The sequence below is a fragment of the Protopterus annectens genome, chromosome 3.part0, assembly GCF_019279795.1.
Source record: "Protopterus annectens isolate FY-2018-M chromosome 3.part0, PAN1.0, whole genome shotgun sequence".
Taxonomy (NCBI): Eukaryota; Metazoa; Chordata; order Ceratodontiformes; family Protopteridae; genus Protopterus; species Protopterus annectens.
The window spans coordinates 6,659,707-6,677,033 of record NC_056731.1 but is presented as its reverse complement, the minus strand read 5'-3'; the positions used below and the strand labels follow the sequence as shown (position 1 = coordinate 6,677,033).

At 43.6% G+C, this 17,327-nt stretch overlaps 1 protein-coding gene across 3 annotated transcripts in view; it reads left to right on the top strand.

The window, feature by feature from the left end:
- YME1L1 (YME1 like 1 ATPase) overlaps window positions 1–17,327 on the top strand; it is a 1,802,807-nt gene that overhangs the window by 501,852 nt on the left and 1,283,628 nt on the right. For all 3 annotated transcript variants that reach the window (XM_044064545.1, XM_044064544.1, XM_044064543.1), the window contains one exon: window positions 6,776–6,885. In XM_044064545.1, the coding sequence (XP_043920480.1) occupies window positions 6,776–6,885 (110 nt within the window). The remainder of the gene's footprint in view (window positions 1–6,775; window positions 6,886–17,327) is intronic.

The window sequence follows — 17,327 nt, the reverse complement described above, 5'->3', positions numbered from 1 at the left end:
GTCATAAAAAAGTCTACAGAATAATAGAAAAAAAAAACACATTTACAATATGGACATGAAGAAGTCTACAGAAGAATATATACAAAGTATATGATGGTAAAGCAGTTACCCAAAGAAGATAATAAAGAAGTAATTATGAAGAATTCAGTCACAGGATTCATAGTAAGCAGCTTTAGAAGGGAAGGGTAGCTGATGCAGGTGGTTATAGGGAGAAGAAGCAACAGTTAGTCAGGGATAATACAGGAACATAACCAGTGTTTCTTGAGATGAAGCTTGAGCTTCTTTTTGAAAAGTTTATGAGAGCAGAGAGTAGTAAGTTCAGTGGGTAGAAGATTCCAGAGCTTACCAACGGTGTTACAGAATAGGGAGTCACCTGCTACATTGTTTGATCTGCTGGTGTTAAAGAGTAGTTTATTAGCAGAGCGTAAGTTTTTAGGATTATGGTAGAGGGTGAGTAGGCTTGAGAGTATAGGAGTATTAGAGGGTTGATACATTCTTTGATGGGCAATAGTAAGCTGTGAAAAATGAAGATGCTGCAAAAATTCTAACCAATCGAGTTGTGTAAGATTTAGACAGTGGTGAGTTCGGAAAGGAGAGGCAGCAGCAAATCTGGCAATATTATTATAGGATACAGTCAGCTTGTGTATGTTGGTTTTAGAAAGGTTTGTATAGATGGGTGAGGCATAGAGTAGAGTAGAAATGAGATGAGTTCTGGCTATAGCAGTCCTGGCTGTTGGAGTAAGAAAGGGTTTGATTCTATAGAGGGATCCAAGTTTCTTGTTGACTGTTTTTATTGTGCTATTAATATGTGTGTCAAAGTTGAGGTGATTGTCAATGGTTATTCCTAGGAGCTTGGTAGTTGGGTCTGGAGGGATAACAGTGCCATTGTTAGATGTAAGTGTAAATTCTATGGGGTGGACTTACGTGTTGGGGAGAAGAGTAGCAGTTTTGTTTTCTTAGGATTTAGGAGGAGACAGCGGTTTGTAAACCATTGTTCCACAGTGTTAAATGCATTCTGGGTTATGGTTTGCAGTTCAATTTGAGAGGTAGCTGAGCAGATAATAGTGGAGTCATCTGCGTACTGAATGCAGGTAGAATAAGGAATAGCTGAGTGAAGATCATTAATATAGATGGAAAATAGGAGCGGTCCTAATATGGAGCCCTGAGGGACACCAAGGGAGATAGGGAGGAGATTAGAAAGATTATTGTGCCAGAGAACTGCTTGTTTTCTGTTATTAAGGTAAGATTTGAACCAATTGATGGTTAATGGGTCAAGGGACAGAGATTGCATGATATACAAGAGCAGCTGGTGATGAACCATGTCAAAGGGTTTGGATAAATCAACGAATACTGCAGAGGAATGAAAGCCATTGTTACGATTATTGTTAATACAGTCTGTAAAAGATAGCAGGGCAGTGGTGGTACTATGGTAAGGTCTGAAGCCATGTTGACAGTTAGCCAGTAGCTTATTTTGAAGAAGGTGGTTAAGAAGTTGTTTCTGAATACATTTTTCCATAATTTTGCCAGGGGAGATAGCAAGGCTATGGGACGAAAATTAGAGAAATCATTTGAGTTCCCACCTTTGTGTAGAGGAATAATATAAGAAATTTTCCAGATGGTCGGGACATGTCCTTCACTAATGGTTCTGTTGATAAGAATGGATATAGGGTAGGCTATAGATTTTGCTCCTATTTGAAGGTATTCTGCTGGGAGTTGGTCAGCTGAGGGGGTGGAAGGTTTAAGTTTTATTAGAAGAGAGCAAATAGTAGAAGTAGACACTGGTTGCAATAGAAAGGAAGGGGGAGGATTTACAGAAGAATTAGGCAGGTTTTTGCAGTGTCTGGTGTGAGATGGCTAGCAAGAGATTGGATGGCATTGGTAAAGAAGGAGTTAAAGGAGTTGGCAGTGTGAATGGGCTTATCTGGGTTGGAGCCTAGGGGGTTGAGGGTGACTGATTGTCCTGGATGGAGAAGTTTGTTAATGCTGTTCCAGAACATTTGAGGCTTATTAAGATGGGTTTGCTGTATTTGGAGGTAAAAGTTCTTTTTATCTAGTACTATGGCTTTTTGTATCATTTCTTAGTTGTCTGAAAATTAAGTGATCTAATGGGTTTTTGGTAGAACGCCATTTCACCCAGGCTTTGTTTCTCAGATGGATTTTATGCCTTGAAGTGTTCGAGAGCCAAGGTGCGGGTTTAGCTTTACATCTAATAGTACGCAGTGGGGCATGGTGGTTCAGGATGGATAAGAATGTGGAATTAAAATATGCAACAGCTTCATCAAGTGGAAGATATTTCAGTGGTGACCAATTACATTGTTTAAGTTCCGTAAGGAATAGACCGTGGTTAAATTGTTTTTTTGAGCGAACAGTTCTGGCAATGTTGGGGTGAGTAAGATTGGTTTTAAATCTAATAAAATAGGTTAGGGAGTGGTCACTTAGATCATCTGGGAGGGTCCCTACTTTGTAGGTATGTAGAGGATTATTAGTAAGTATCCAGTCCAGGATAGTTTCTTTGTTGTTGGGTTTGTGAGTTCTGGTAGAGGAGTTAATAATTTGACATTTTACATTTGAGTTAATAATTTGAGATTTCCTGTTAAGTACAGCCTCCCAGATTTAGTAGACATTGGCCTTCAAAGAATTGGTACTTTCCAGCCTCTTCCAGGCCTTCTCAGTCCAAACCCAGTAACAGCAGACCACCTAGGTTGTTAGCTACGCACGGGCCTGAACAGTGGGGGGCTCCCACTTCCAATGCAGGGAGTAGTAAGACACCCCCTACAGAAAAATGGCAGAATGACTTAACCTTAACCCTTCCAAGCCCTGCTCCACTGCCTGCTCCCTTAGGAGGAAAGCTCGTCCTGCATGCAAAAAACTGGGAACTCATTACCCAGGACAAATGGGTTTTGAATGTAGTTTCCCAAGGATATAGATTCCCACCTCCGCACCCTACCAGCCCCAAACGGTTGACCAGACCTACCTCCAAATCAGTGGGCAGAGGCTCTACAGCAGGTTCTCTGTCTCCTGAGTATCAGGGCTATTCAACCTGTCCCAGCAGAAGAAAGGGTGCAAGGTTTTTATTCAAGACTTTTCTTGGTACCCAGAAAAGACAGCTCATGGCATCCTATCCTGGACCTCTCTATTCTAAACACCTTTTTGGTAATCCTAAAATTCAAAATACTAACACTTCAACAGCTGCTTCCTATGCCAGGCAAAGATGCCTGGTTGTCAACCTTAGACTTTAAGGAAGCTTACCTGCACTTTCCAATAAGGGAATCTTGCAGGAAATACCTACGCTTCAGGGCAGGCTCCATGCACTATCAGTTCTCTGCACTTCCCTTTGGCTTATCTACTGCACCCAGGGTATTCACAAAGTGTCTAGCTCCAGCCATTGCATTTTGCAGGCAGAGAAATATTCATATATACCCATACTTGGACGATTGACTGATTCAGGCAGAAAGCCAGGACTTGCTATTAAAACATCTGGCATTCGTAAAGAAACTTCTAACCTCACTGGGGTATACCATAAACGAAAAGAAATCTCATCTAGTACCCTGCCAACAGATTGTATTCCTGGGAGCAAGCTTGAACACAACTTCCCAGATGGCTTTCCTCACTCCAGAGAAACAAGTTTATTTGACAACCTACTTCAAACTACTGGCCACAAAGACCCCAGCTATCTGCAAGGAAAATTCTGCAAGCCCTGGGGTTCATGGCCTCTTGCGTTCTACTAATTCCATATGCAAGACTGCATATGAGGAAGCTACAATGGTATCTAAAAAGCCTATGGTGTCAACATTCTCAGGACCTGGAATCAATGATTCCTATCATTTTTTGTATAAAGACAGAGTTCCTTTGGTGGCCTGAGGCCTGCTACCACAACAAGGGGCTTCCTTTCACTCTACCCCCTGCCACCCAAACCCTAACAACAGTCGCATCAGACTATGCATAGGGGGCTCACTTGATAGGGCCATGCATTCAGGGCAAATAGAACCCGAGACAGATGCACCTGCATATCAACCAAAAAGAAATGTTAGCTGTACAGAATTCCCTGAGAGCCTTCAAGGACCACATTCTTCCAGGACAGTTATTGGTAAAGACAGACACCACCACAGTTATGTGGTACATAAACAAGCATGGGGGGAACCCACTCGTACCCTCTCTGCAGACTAGCCATGGCTCTGTGGAACACAGCCTTGAGATACCAAGTACACTTACAGGCCCAATTCCTGCCAGGCAAGCTAAACTCTCTAGCAGATGACCTAAGCAGAAATCTCATGGACCCACACAAATGGAAACTTGAACCAAAAATATTCAACCTCTTGAGGAACAAATGGGCGACTCCAGAGATAGACCTGTTTGTCTCCCCTCAGAACTACCAATTGGACAAATTCTGCACAAGGACCTTCCACAGTCAAGCTTGGAAAGTGGATGCCCTGTCCTTTACCTGGGAAAGCCTCTCTGTTCATGCCTTTCCCCCTCTGCCTCTCCTCTCGAAAGTTCTGCTTAAGATCAAACAGGACAAGCCAAGGACAGTACTGATTGCACCAGACTGGCCACGCCAGCACTGGTACCCCCTCCTGCGCAGTATGACACTGCTGGAGCCATGGCACCTGCCTCAGACCCCTTCCCTGCTGTCCCGGCAGGCAGACCAGATTCTGCACCCTCAACCTCAAACCCTGAACCTTGCAGCCTGGCTAATTCCTTGAGCTCTCCGATAGCATCCCTCAGTAAGCAGGTGCTAGATGTCATTCTGGAGGCAAGGAGGCCTAGTACTAGAAAACTCCTATGCTGAAAAGTGGAAAAGATACTGTTCTTGGGGCCAGACTCGGGGGATGAGCACAACGGTGCCCAGCTTACCTCATATACTTCAGTACTTAACAGAAATGCTCCACAAGGGCCTATCCTTCTCGTCAATTAAAATTCATGCCTCTGCCATTTAGCTCATTATAATACTGAACCACCCCTCTTCTCTCAACCCCTGCTAAAGCAATTCCTCAGAGGGGCCAAAAATGTAAGACCCCCTAGGCAAGCTCCTACTCCAACCTGGGACCTTAACCTTGTATTGGAAAAGTTCACTGTCCCTCCCTTTGAGCCAGCTGCAACTGCAGAGTAGAAATTCCTTTCTTGGAAAACAGCCTTCCTTCTAGCCATCATTTCAGCAAGAAGAGTATCTGAATTACAGGGCCTCATGGCAGTGGAGCCCTTCATTATCTTCCATGCAGACTGAGTTTCCCTCAGGACCAGTCCTTCCTTTATGTCCAAGGTGTTGTCTAGTGTGGCCCTAAGTCAGTCCATTCATTTGCCCACCTTTTTCCTGAATCCACAAAACAAAGGACAACGAATGCTGCACTCTTTGGACATGCACAGACAACTTAGATTTTATTTGGACAGGACTAAGCCTCTCAGAAAATCTGAACAGCTGCTGGTTGGCTTTGCTGCAGGGGGCAGAGGGGAAGGCCATTTCAAAACAAACCATTTCTAAATGGATAACCCATTGCATTCATTTCTGCTATAAGCACCATGGAAAACCTACCCCACAGAGGATAAGATCACACTCCACCAGGGCTGCATCTGCCTCTACAGCCTTTCTTCAAGGAGTCCCTACCATGGACATCCTAGAAGCTGCTACCTGGAGCTCTGTACATAACTTCACCAAGCATTACCACATGCCTGCTTTTGCCAAATCCAGAGCTGGTTTTGCCACTGTAGTCTTGCAGGGCTTAATAGCTGGCCCTAATGCTCTCTAACTTCCTCCTCCCTTCCTTAGCTTTGGGAATCAACCCAAATGTGATGACTGCCACATTGAAACACGAAGAACGTAGTACAGTTGTGTACACTTACCATAAATGTAGATGTTCTAGTGTATTCACTGTTGCAGTCCTGGTTACCCTCCCTCCAGCCCCCCTGACTTTTCTTGGCTCTACCTCTACTTCTTGTTTGGTGTAGTTAAGCTTTCTGGTGTATTTGCTTTTTGATGTAGGTGTACCATAACATATAATTGCTTCCCATTGTGGGGGCACCTGACATCTGGGGCAAGAAAAACTGATGTAATGGTGTCGACTGCATGTTTTATACCCTTGACATCATGGAAAAAGACAGCATCCGACGTAGGAATCCAAGACTCTGGTATTCAGGCCGACTAAGGGCTACCTGCAGGCAGATAACCCAAATGTGATGGCTGCAACAGTTAATACACTTGAACATCTACATTTATGGTAAGTGTACACAGCTGTACTTTCCTCTTTGCACAGACTCTAATTCCCTAAGAGGGTTGTCAGGGAATGAATGAAGTGCATATTCATTTTTGCTTTTTGCTTATGTGTTCTTAGTCTAGGAAGACTGCAGTGAAGATTTGTTTTCATGTCCTATTTTGCACATGCTCTGGCAAAAACTAAGGAAGTCTAAGGTTAGATGAATATCGTGTTAAATGTTCATCGCATACAGGTTCAAGAATATCTGTCTTTGAACTGTTACATAAGAAAGTGTTATTTGCAGAACATCTGTGTACATTGATTTTGTCCTTTATGGAGACCAGCATTAAAGACTGAAAAATGTATGGTACACTGCATAATTCTCAACATGAGGGCACCTTTGCATTTGATGATACAGCTATTTGTTTTCTTTTTTGTTACACGAGAAAGCAATAAAAAATTAAAGTGATGAAATTCCATATAAGTTTTCTGTTCAGCAGCATATTTCTATTACTTGCTACAATGAAAAATATGCTTAAAAGATGTTTTTAATAACACACAGATATTGTTAAAAATTCTCTTTGTAGTGTTCATTCAGACACGAAGCTTTAAGACTTTGAAATCAAAAACCAGACGTCTTCAGAGTACTTCTGAACGATTTTCTGAAACAGAGAGCACTCCTACGTCCTTTTTGAAGGTGGGTGATTTTTGCTGTCTAGCGCATTTGCTGTTGATGATGCTCCCCCTAGCTGTGTAGTCCTTTTAGCATACCTTTTAGCTACACTCTCATTTCAGGTTCCACAATGTTTACAAACCTCTGTATGTGGTTTTAAGTTAAGGGTACTTTATAAACCATGCTTGAGCATTAGCATTTTACCAACCTTTCTTGGGTGTGCCATTGTTAAAATCACTTTGTGCATTTGCATAAATGTTAAGGCTTTAAGTATTAGCTAGCAGAGGATCGAGGAGTCAGTTTCCGAGTAGTGCATCATATTTATAGCTCAGGTATATAATGCTGTTTTATAACTAGTTTTTATAGGTATAAAGAAAAAAAATATGTATTTCAATTTATCGTTGGTCTGATTGCATTCTATGAAAGGTATGTACTTTTTAAACTAGTTTTGTCTTAGATTTTGTTCATTTTTTTGTCCTGAATAAAGTCAGTGTCTAGTTGTGAAATTAAACAAGACCTTTTATGTCCAACATGAAAGGAAGCTCACTAGTTAAAATGACATTTGCTTTAATTCTCAGCTCTCATGTTTCCATTTGTAAGCATCCTAGGGCAGTTAATTGTATATTTGTTTTGTCTGTTTCTGTCTTCCTTTTATAACCCAATATTTGGCAGTAGTCAGTATATTTGATGCAGTGTATTTGTGTAATGGCTTTAGTATCTTTTATTCGTGGAGACTATAAACATGTTGCTTATATATTCCCCCCACCCCCCATGTCAGTTCTTGCGTATCGATTAAGCTTTTTTCATGTTTATATCACATGGACATGTGCTTGTCTAAAGGGTATTATGCCTGCAGTTACAGCATGTGACCAGCAGAGAATGTTGTTGCATAAGTGTAATCAGCAGTGACCAAAAGCTTCAGTTTTAACCAGAATGGCCCTCCTGTGACATCCCCCTGATCATAGGAAGTTACTAGGCTATTGGCCCTGAGGCCCTTACAGTTTGAGACTGCCCAGCAGGAACACAGGTGGAATCCCAGGGTTGCATTTTCTTTTCCCCATCCATTATAAGGCTGTTTCTTATGGTTCATCTCATGTTTGAGGCTAAAATTTGTTCTTAAATGACAAAAAGATTTTTTGTTGTAACTGGGAAAGGTCCAGTAAGGCAGAGCATGTTTTTTTTTTTTTTTTTTCATTTTAAATGGATTTCCGGGGAGAAGCGCACCAGTTAATTTAAAAATGAAATGGGAAGAAAAAATAAAGAATGGCATATCGGACAACCGAATATATAAAACATATTCCTAATGCATAACTTACCGTTTTGGTGCAAACATAAATTAGTGTGCATATGTTGGTGTGACTTGAACACAGTTACCAGCTTGCCATTTACGGGAATGTTGATAAAGCATTATATGTTAGCATTACATGTAAAGGAAAACATTTTAAGAGCAATATTAAATACATAGTCATGCAGACTTCTGTCTCCCACAGGCTGTCATTTTGCTTCATTTATTCTTCAGGTCAATTGTAAGGAAGTCCCACATGACAGCAGGATCGTTTCTGAAGCCATTGGTGTATGTGTATGCTTCTGTTGTCATTGTACCTCTGGCCAGACCGCAAAACAAATGTGAAGCATTAAGGGGTACATGAAGTAAGGTATGGGGAGAAGAATTGCACCTCACGGAGAGAATTCTACCCCAATCCTCTCTATAGAAGTACAGATGGAGATGGTGGGCATGTCAACTACAGGCCAACCCAAGGAGTATGATTTGTGGTTGTGCATGGTTGTCAAATCCGGATCACAGATGGCTTGGATTTCATTTGCAGAATTTCTTGTATGCCATCTGAAAGACCAAGAAAGATGGAACAAGCAGCACAAAACAAAGGATGTCAGTGTCAGAAGTGCCAGCATTGATGTCTGCCCTTCATATACTCAGAATAAGTCTTTAGCTGTAGATCTTTAGGGTGATACTGCTGTAATGTGGTCTTTATTCAAGAAAGGGGGACCTGCTGCAGTCAGTTTTGCCAGGTAGTGCACATAATTGTAAAACATTAACTTAATATGCATATGTTGGGGTGACTTGAGAACCTGTCCTGCAGCAAACGATCCTGTGTAAGCCTCTTGCATCTCTTCTACCCACATTGTCTTGCTAGGCCGTTTGTGCACTTCTGCCCTAATATTCGTGAATGGAAACTTAGAAACTTGGCACTTTGATTTTGCTCTTTGTATTTCACTTTGCGTTATTTACTGTTGGGATTACTGCCTGCAGAAACCCAACACCTAGTGTGACTTTCAGAGCTCTTCATCCTTTCGCTTTCAGGCCTGTCAGCTACCTTCTTACATTGAAATCAGGATGCTGGTGGTGTAAGGGGACATTGACTGGCACCATCTTCCTGTTTTTCTTATAGCAGTTCACGGAGTATCTTGAGTCTCTTGTTTGTCAGGTCAGCCCAAATTTGAGTTCTCAAATAAGTTTCCCATTAGGGAATTATTTTTGTCAGTTACTGTTTTTTGCAAGCTGTATTGTAGATGTAGAGTACAAATGTGAATAACTGTCTTAGGTACTGGAAACAAACACTTCACAGAGATTTCCATAACTTGTCTTTTTTGTCTGAGTCTGGAGCATGATGAGTTTTCCACAGCGTGTGCCTTATTTAACCCAAGGACCTTAAAGTATAGGACAAAGTCTTTGCATGAGTTTATTATCACTAAGAGGAGGCATGCCTTGTTCCAGTCCACTGTGGTGTCCACCAGCTCTTCTGCCTTCCTGCAGAGAAGAAAAGAAGTCTGAAGGAAAAGAGAATTAGGGAGGCAGATGATACTGCCTCAGAATTTGACAGCTGTCCAAGTCTTGAAGATACCAGTGTCAGTGGGATGCTTTCACTACCCCTGTATCTGGCATCATTTTTTGCCGAGGCTTCTGGTTTGGCAACTCAGGAATTTGCCATGCCTTCAACTTTCATCACATCCTTGTGAGCCAAAACCTGAGTGCCATTGGTTGATCCTGGGACCTCACTTTATGCTTCAGGATCTGATGTCGACATTTTCATCTAATGTGGAGGGGTAGCATCCCTATGGTGTTGTGTCCAGGGCAAGTTAGAAGGAGACAAGATTAAGGTCTTTGTCATATGCTTATGTGCTAAGGCATCTAAGCCAGACTTCACTTCAAAGCCAAGGCCCAAGACAGCTAAGCCAAAATGGTAGTCCAGCTTCTCTCTTGGCCTGGGTTGAATGGGCCTCCACCCCCCCCCCATCCAGGCTCCCTCATGGGATCCCGTCTGTTTGGCTCAAGACTTTGTCCCGCTCTGTTCTAAAGATCCATAATCTCTAAAGAATTTTCAACATCAGAGGTACCTCTGTTGAAAGAAATGGAGGACCTTCTCGGAGAGACTTGGATACCTCTGGTTCAGAGTGGGAAAGTGTAACGCATGATGTGATGTCAGTCTCGCCGTTATTCTCACTGGTGGGTCGGATCCGTCTCGGCCTTTACAAAGCTTGAGGCTTCCAGCAGAGTTCGTGGGCATTCTGCCTTACCCATAATGCAGTTCCCTAACTCCCTCAGATCTTTTTTGCCACTCTGCAAAAGAAGTGGATCTCTAGCAAGCTCTGGGCCAAGTGATATTTTCATTTTTACTTTAATCTCTTTCTAACTTTAAAATCTTTCTTACGAAGTTATTTAGTAGTTATTTAGTAAATTCATTACCGGTTTTCCATATTTTTGAGTGTGAGTGTTGTCCCCTTTATTCTTTCCCCTCCACGGTGCTTTTTCCCTTCCCTCATCTGTTTAAATTAGAGGACATTTTTCCATTTATTGTTTCCATATATTCCTTTTATTGTCTGTTTAAGTTAGAGGATAATCTGTTCTTAGTTTAAAAAAAAAAACAAAAAAACAAAACAAATCTCTTTACCTTTTCCTCAACTTCTTTAGTGTCCATTTAAGTTAGAGGACATTCCTTTGTGTGTGCGTGCTTGCTATTTTTCCTTTAACCTGCCTTTTAAACCCTTATGGTTAAAAATAATATGAACAGTGTAGTAAGAAGATGTCCTAAAGTGATATACACACTTTGTTTGTGTTGCTTGGGGCCTTTGCATCTTCAAGAATCATGCTCCGTTTGTCATGAATTCAATCAAAGGGCTCTTATGGAGTGTATAAAATAAGCTAATGCTAAAAAGAGTACTTAAGTCTCCATTTTCTGAGGCTATTTCAGCAGAGTCTGCAGCTTCATCTAAATCTGACAAGTTTTAAAAATAAACTTTTTTGACTCCGAAGTTGTCTTCGGAGCTGAAACAAAAAGTTCCTAGGCTGTCTGCTCCAACAGATTCTTTGGAGCAGCCAGTTGATACTGGATCCAAGAGTTCTTTAGAGCTACTTGAGTCTTTGGCTCTGACTTCTTCAGCTCCTACCGAATTTAGATACTGGAGCCGTTCTCCATCTTTGGATCTGATACCTTCCTGGCTCTCATCTCCCTTTCTAAGTCCAAATCTCCAACCTTATGTACTCCGTCTACCAGAAGTTTGACAATGTGGACAGTGTAGTGCAGAGGCTTCTGAGGATACCGACCTTGGTCAAATTATTGTATTTGAGCCCAAAGGAATTGGAACTGACAAAGTCCTCCCTATCGACACCTACTCCTCCTCCCATCCATCTTCTAGTTTCGGAACCAGAAGATTTGGATGTCCAACTGGTGTGTCTCAGATCCTAGATCTATGGATTTTGGTTCTGACGTCTGCCCTGAGTGTTTCTGGTCAGTCGGAGCAGGAGACCTCAAGGAACTGACAATCCCTGGTCACTGCTGGAGAGCAGGTTTGGATCTCTCTGGATCTGATCCTGCCTCTGGAGGCTTCGATGCAATTGAGTTTGGATCCTGCCTCTGCTTCAGAGCTTCTGTCTCCTGCACCAGAGATTGCCCCTGCTCCGACAATTTTTTTGTCGGATCCCGGGTGTTCTTCAGATCAGATGAGGCGGGTGATGACTACATCCCAGTTTCAGACACAGTCTATCCAGGATCTTCCTTCCAGTTCTGGGCTGTTGACTTTACCTTCTAATGTACTCTCTTTACAGGACTGCAGAGACCCCAGGCCTCAGGAGTCTAGCAAGAGACCCCCCCCCTCTTTCAGGAACTTCCCCAGACTACCCCACTGTGGAAATCCCTCGGAAGAGAACTTGCAAGAGGAAGCATCTTGATTCTCCAGAAGCGTCAGTCACATCCGATACTGACCTCGATGAAGCAGAAGGATCCCCGCGGTCACCTCCTGAACATGTCTCGCTTGGAGACATCCTAGAAATGTTAAAGCAGAGAGTGACTGGCAGTCCACATCCCCTTCAGCTAGGAGTCTGCATACCTGAAGGCTTTCGGGTCTCGCCCTTCCACCTCCTGGCTGACCCCTCCTTCTGATGAGCTTATTGATTTAATCTCTTGGAAGGCTTGGGAGACCCCAGACTCCACAGAACTGACTCCTAGGAGGTCAAATATATTACCGCCCCCAAGGACAATTCTTTCCTCACTAAAGATGTAGCAGTTGATGCCATGGTTGCGGCGGTGGCCACTAAAAAGAAATGATCTGAGACCAGTTGCTCTTATCCATCCCCCGAATAATGATTCTAGGACCATGGATAGGTATGGGAAGCATATTTTTCATCAGCAACCTTTGCCTTATGGTTGCTGAACTACTTTACTCATTTAACTAGGTTACAGCGGGACCTGTTGAAAGAACTGTCAGAATCCCACCAAGGAACTGTAGCTGACACAGCAGCAGACAAAGTAACCACTCAGCTTACCACCCCCAATTCAGTTGTAAACTCTTTCATGAGACTTGTATCATATGCAGCAGATGGAATGAGTTGGGCAGTGGGTTCAGGCATCTCTCACATAGACGGCAGGCCTGGATGCACCTTTCTGATTTTGCAGAGCCCTTCAATGTTTCCTTCATTAATGCTCCTTTTGATGGCTCCTCTCTTTTTGGGTTCAAAGTAAAAGAAATGCTCAGCAGGTGTGAACAGGAAGGCAAGACCTTATCTGCTGTTGGAGTACGTTTTTTCCACACCTACTAGACCCTTTCCAAAAGGTCAGAGAGGTAGTGGAAAGATGTGGTTCAAAAAATCACAAAGGTCTTTCCAAGACACGCAGGGTGAAAGTTCTCCTAGAGGTAGGGGGGAACAATAATGGAAGACACCTCCCTCGTGGCAGTGGACGCCTGCAGAATCGGGGCACCAGAGAATCTTTGCTTGGTAGACCTTTTCAGCGCTCCTGAAGGGGTGCCCGATTACTCGCCTCTGGAGTCAGTCGGGGGACAGTTGTCTCTGCACCTTCATACCTGGCAAAAAATAAACAAGAGATGGGTGCAGGACATAGTATCCAGGAGTTATGTCATTCCCTTGTCCTTCCCCACTCCAGTAAGCAAATCAGTTCCAAACATTCCACCCAGTCAAAAGGAACAAGCAGCCTTAGAAATTCAAAAGTTGCTAAGAAAGAGTCATCAAAGAAGTTCCCGCAGACCAGAGAGGATTCAGAAGTTACTCAAGGTAAAGAAAACAGGGGACTGGAGATGCATTTTGGATCTCGGCATTCTGAACAAATCTGTGAAAAAGACCAAGTTTTGAATGGTGACACTGCAGTTGAGTTGCAGACAATCTGATGTGCTCTGTGCTTGCTTATTCGTGATCAGCACTTGTTCAGAATTTGTAAGCACTAAATAACCTACTAATTACTACAGCACACAACCTTCCTCATTACCTAGAGGAAAACCGTTTTGGTACTTACTTTCCTCACTTGCTTAGAGAAAAACGGCACTTGTACTCACTTTCCTCACTTATCTAGAGGAAATTAGTTTTTTTATTCAGGCATGTACAAGGGTCACCTCCCAGTGTTCTCTCCTGTCTGTCTGATGAATCTGGACATCTTGGGGCAGTGCAGAAATTGCCTCATGTACACAGGCAACCCTCTCCTCCTACCACCCAACACTACAGCCTGTGAGAGATGCACTTATCTAGCCAAACTGGAGGTAAAGCTCTCTCCAATCAAGACTGAACTTGACAGTCAAGAGGAGAAGGTAAACACTTGCACCACACCACACTCATCACATAGTCTCACTAAATCTACACAACCAAAATCCACACATATAAACACAAAAACCTTTGTTGGAGGTTCTCAATAATAATCTGCTAAAGCAACAGAGACCTCCAAAGCAGAAATGCAAGCAACCTCCACCCCCCAACACAACCCAAATGACACATAGCCCACAGACTCAGTGTTCTACTCAACCTCAGCCAATAAGGCAAAACAATGTACCCAACACACTAGTCATAGGCGACTCTATAGTCAGGCACACTGATGTCCCACTCACCAGGCTAAACAAGGAGAAGGTTACTGTCAGCTGCCTGTCGGATGCCAGGATCAGCCACATAACCCACGCACTCAGGTCACTCCACAACAAGTACAAATATGACTCTGTCATTGTCCATGTTGGTGTGAACGACCTGAGACGTACCTCCCTGGACTACATGGAAGAGCTCTCCAGTCTTGTAGCTTAGGCAGGTATGACCCTAGCCCTGAGTAGCATTTTGCCATCACCCAGAATGCCGCAGTACAAGGACAAAATGATTGACTTCAACAATTGGCCAAGCTTCTGGTGCCATTCTAAAGGGATCCAGTATCTGTCTGCCTGGGATGACATGGTCGACAGACCACGATGCTTTGCCAGAGATGGCCTGCACAGGTCACCCCTGGGATTCCAGATACTGGCTAAGGTTCTTGCTGCCCCTATAGTGCCTTTTTTAGGCAAGGTTCAAATGACAAATTCACCACCATAACAGGAACAGGCAAGCAAAAACTGAGGGTGATGCTACTCAATGCTAGAAGTCTAAATCTCAAAATGCACTCACTCGAGGCACTCCTTAAAATGGAGAACATCGATATCTGTGCAGTGACTGAGACCTGGTTCAAGGCTCCAGAGAGCACCCCTGCACTACCAGGCTATAACTCATACCACACTTTTCGGCCATGTAACCTGGACCGGAACACCAAAGGCAGAGGTGTGTCCATATTCATTAAGGATATCCACACCTCCAGGCTAGTTGCTCAGCATAATGCAGCCGAGGTTATCCAAGTGCGACTAACTCTGGGCAAAACTGCAATCCATATTGTAGCTTGCTACAGATCACCCACTATGTCCCAGGATTCCCAGTCCTCTTTTCTTGATGTACTGGAAAATATTAGGGTTCAACCGAACACCCTAATAATGGGCGATTTCCACTACCCCACCATTAACTGGGAAAACTACTCATGTACCAACTCCTTCGCTCAACGCTTTCTGGAATTCATAAACTCCAATGCCCTGGATCAGCTTATCCACACCCCCACCAGGGGCAACAATATCCTAGATCTAGTCATTACCAATATGAGTGACCGGTGTTCCACACCTGAAGTCAACGCCTCATTGGTCCGATCCGACCATAAGCTAATTACCCTAGATATCCACATCCTGCCTCACCCCCTCCCCCCCATTAAGGAAACCATGGTAAAAAATTTCTCCAAAGCCAACTTCATGCTTCTTAAGACAGAAGTGGTGAACTTCATGACACCCATGCAGATGGACATTACAATTATGACTACTGAATCCTACACAATTGCACTTTATAAGCACTTACATGAGTGCATGGATCGTGCTATCCCAAACAGAACCAAGATGCTATCCTCCAAAAAAAAGCAAGCCAATCTTGTGGTCCCCTGCCATAAACAAACAGTACAACAGAAGGAAGAAATTCTTGCAAAAGAGAGTAAAATCCCACGAGTGGAGGAGCTCCCTGGTCAGCCTCAGTAAGAAGCTGCGATCCCTGATAAAATCCTCCAAAGCTAGTTACGAAAACAAAATTGCCACTGATTCTAAAGACAACCACAAAGCATTCTATAGCTATGTCAAGAATCTCAATGGCAACACTCAAATCTGCTCTGAGTTACAGCACAGTGGCACTAAATATACAGACCCAACTGATATTGCCAACATCCTGGCAGATAGGTTCAGTGCTAACTTTACCCCCTCTCACCCCCTAAAGAGCCCATCTCTATACCAGAAGAATGCAAAGTTCCTGTAATCACGGCTGCACAGGTAAAAACCACACTCTCCAAAGCCAAGAACACAGCATCCATGGGGCCAGACAACATCCCAGGCTGCGTTCTACACGAACTACAGAACGAACTGGCACCCCACCTAAGTACCATGTTCAATCATAGCCTCACCTCAGGCTTTGTGCCTACTGAATGGCGCACAGCAACGATTATCCCACTCCACAAGGGGGGAACCACCACGGACCCCGGGAACTACTTCCCCATTAGCCTGACGAGCCTGGTCTGCAAGGCCATGGAACGTATCATCATGGAACTTATAAACAAAGACATTGGTAATAGGTTCATAGGTTCATAGGTTTATACTAGGCTATCTGCCCTAAGGCATTTATAAGCCTAGCCCAAATTATTGTGGCTTACGCCACCCCTTATATGAAAAAATACTGTGCCCATTAGTTTGTTGTGCCTCTGTCCAGCAGTGACCCAGAGATGATTCCCGGGGTAAACCTACGATCTCCCATCCACAGGTCTAGATTTCTCTTGAACAGAGTCAGCGAGGTGCTCTGCCTCACATGGACCGGGATTTTATTCCACAGCATAGGGAGTCTCTGAGTGATAAATCTATCCCTCCAGCACGTCCTATTTATATCCGTGCTAAGGTTTAAGTCGCTTGCTCTAGTGGTTTTGGTGGATTTGGATTTTTGAGGTGGAGCATGTCCATTAATTCGGGTTGGACATGGCCTTGTATGTCAGGCACATGTCACCTCTGAGCAGACGGTATGCGACTGAATAGAGCTGGAGTTTCTTCAATCTGGCAGCATATGACAGATTTTGGAGTCCCTTTATCCTTTTGGTGAGGAACTTTTGGGGTCTCTCCAATTGCTGCAGATGTCGGGTGAGATACATCCCGAATGGGGCATTGTACTCGATCATTGGTCTGATAAGTGAAGAGTACAGGGGAACAATGACCTCACTAGATCTGGATGTGAATCCCTTCATGATCAGGTGGGCAATGTAGAAGGTCTTTCTAACCACTTTAGCAATGTGAGTGTCAAAAGAAAGGCCACTGTCAACCTGGGTCCCCAGGTCCCTGATAACCTCTTCTGTGCTTAGTGGATTGCCACCTATATGGTAGCTTGGGGTTACCTTGTTTTTCCCGAAGGGTATGACTATACATTTTTGGCGTTTAACTTCAGGCCATGGCTCTGGCACCAGCTATCTGTTTCCGTGAGTCCCTTCTGAAGGATATCAGTGTCCGATGCACTTTCCACTATGGCGCCCAGTTTGCAGTCATCTGCAAACTTTGTCAGCCAAAGTCCTCCCATGTTGGCCTGTACTTCTGAGAAGTAGATGCCAAACAATAGGCGGCCAAGGACCGAGCCCTGTGGGACACCACTTGTGACC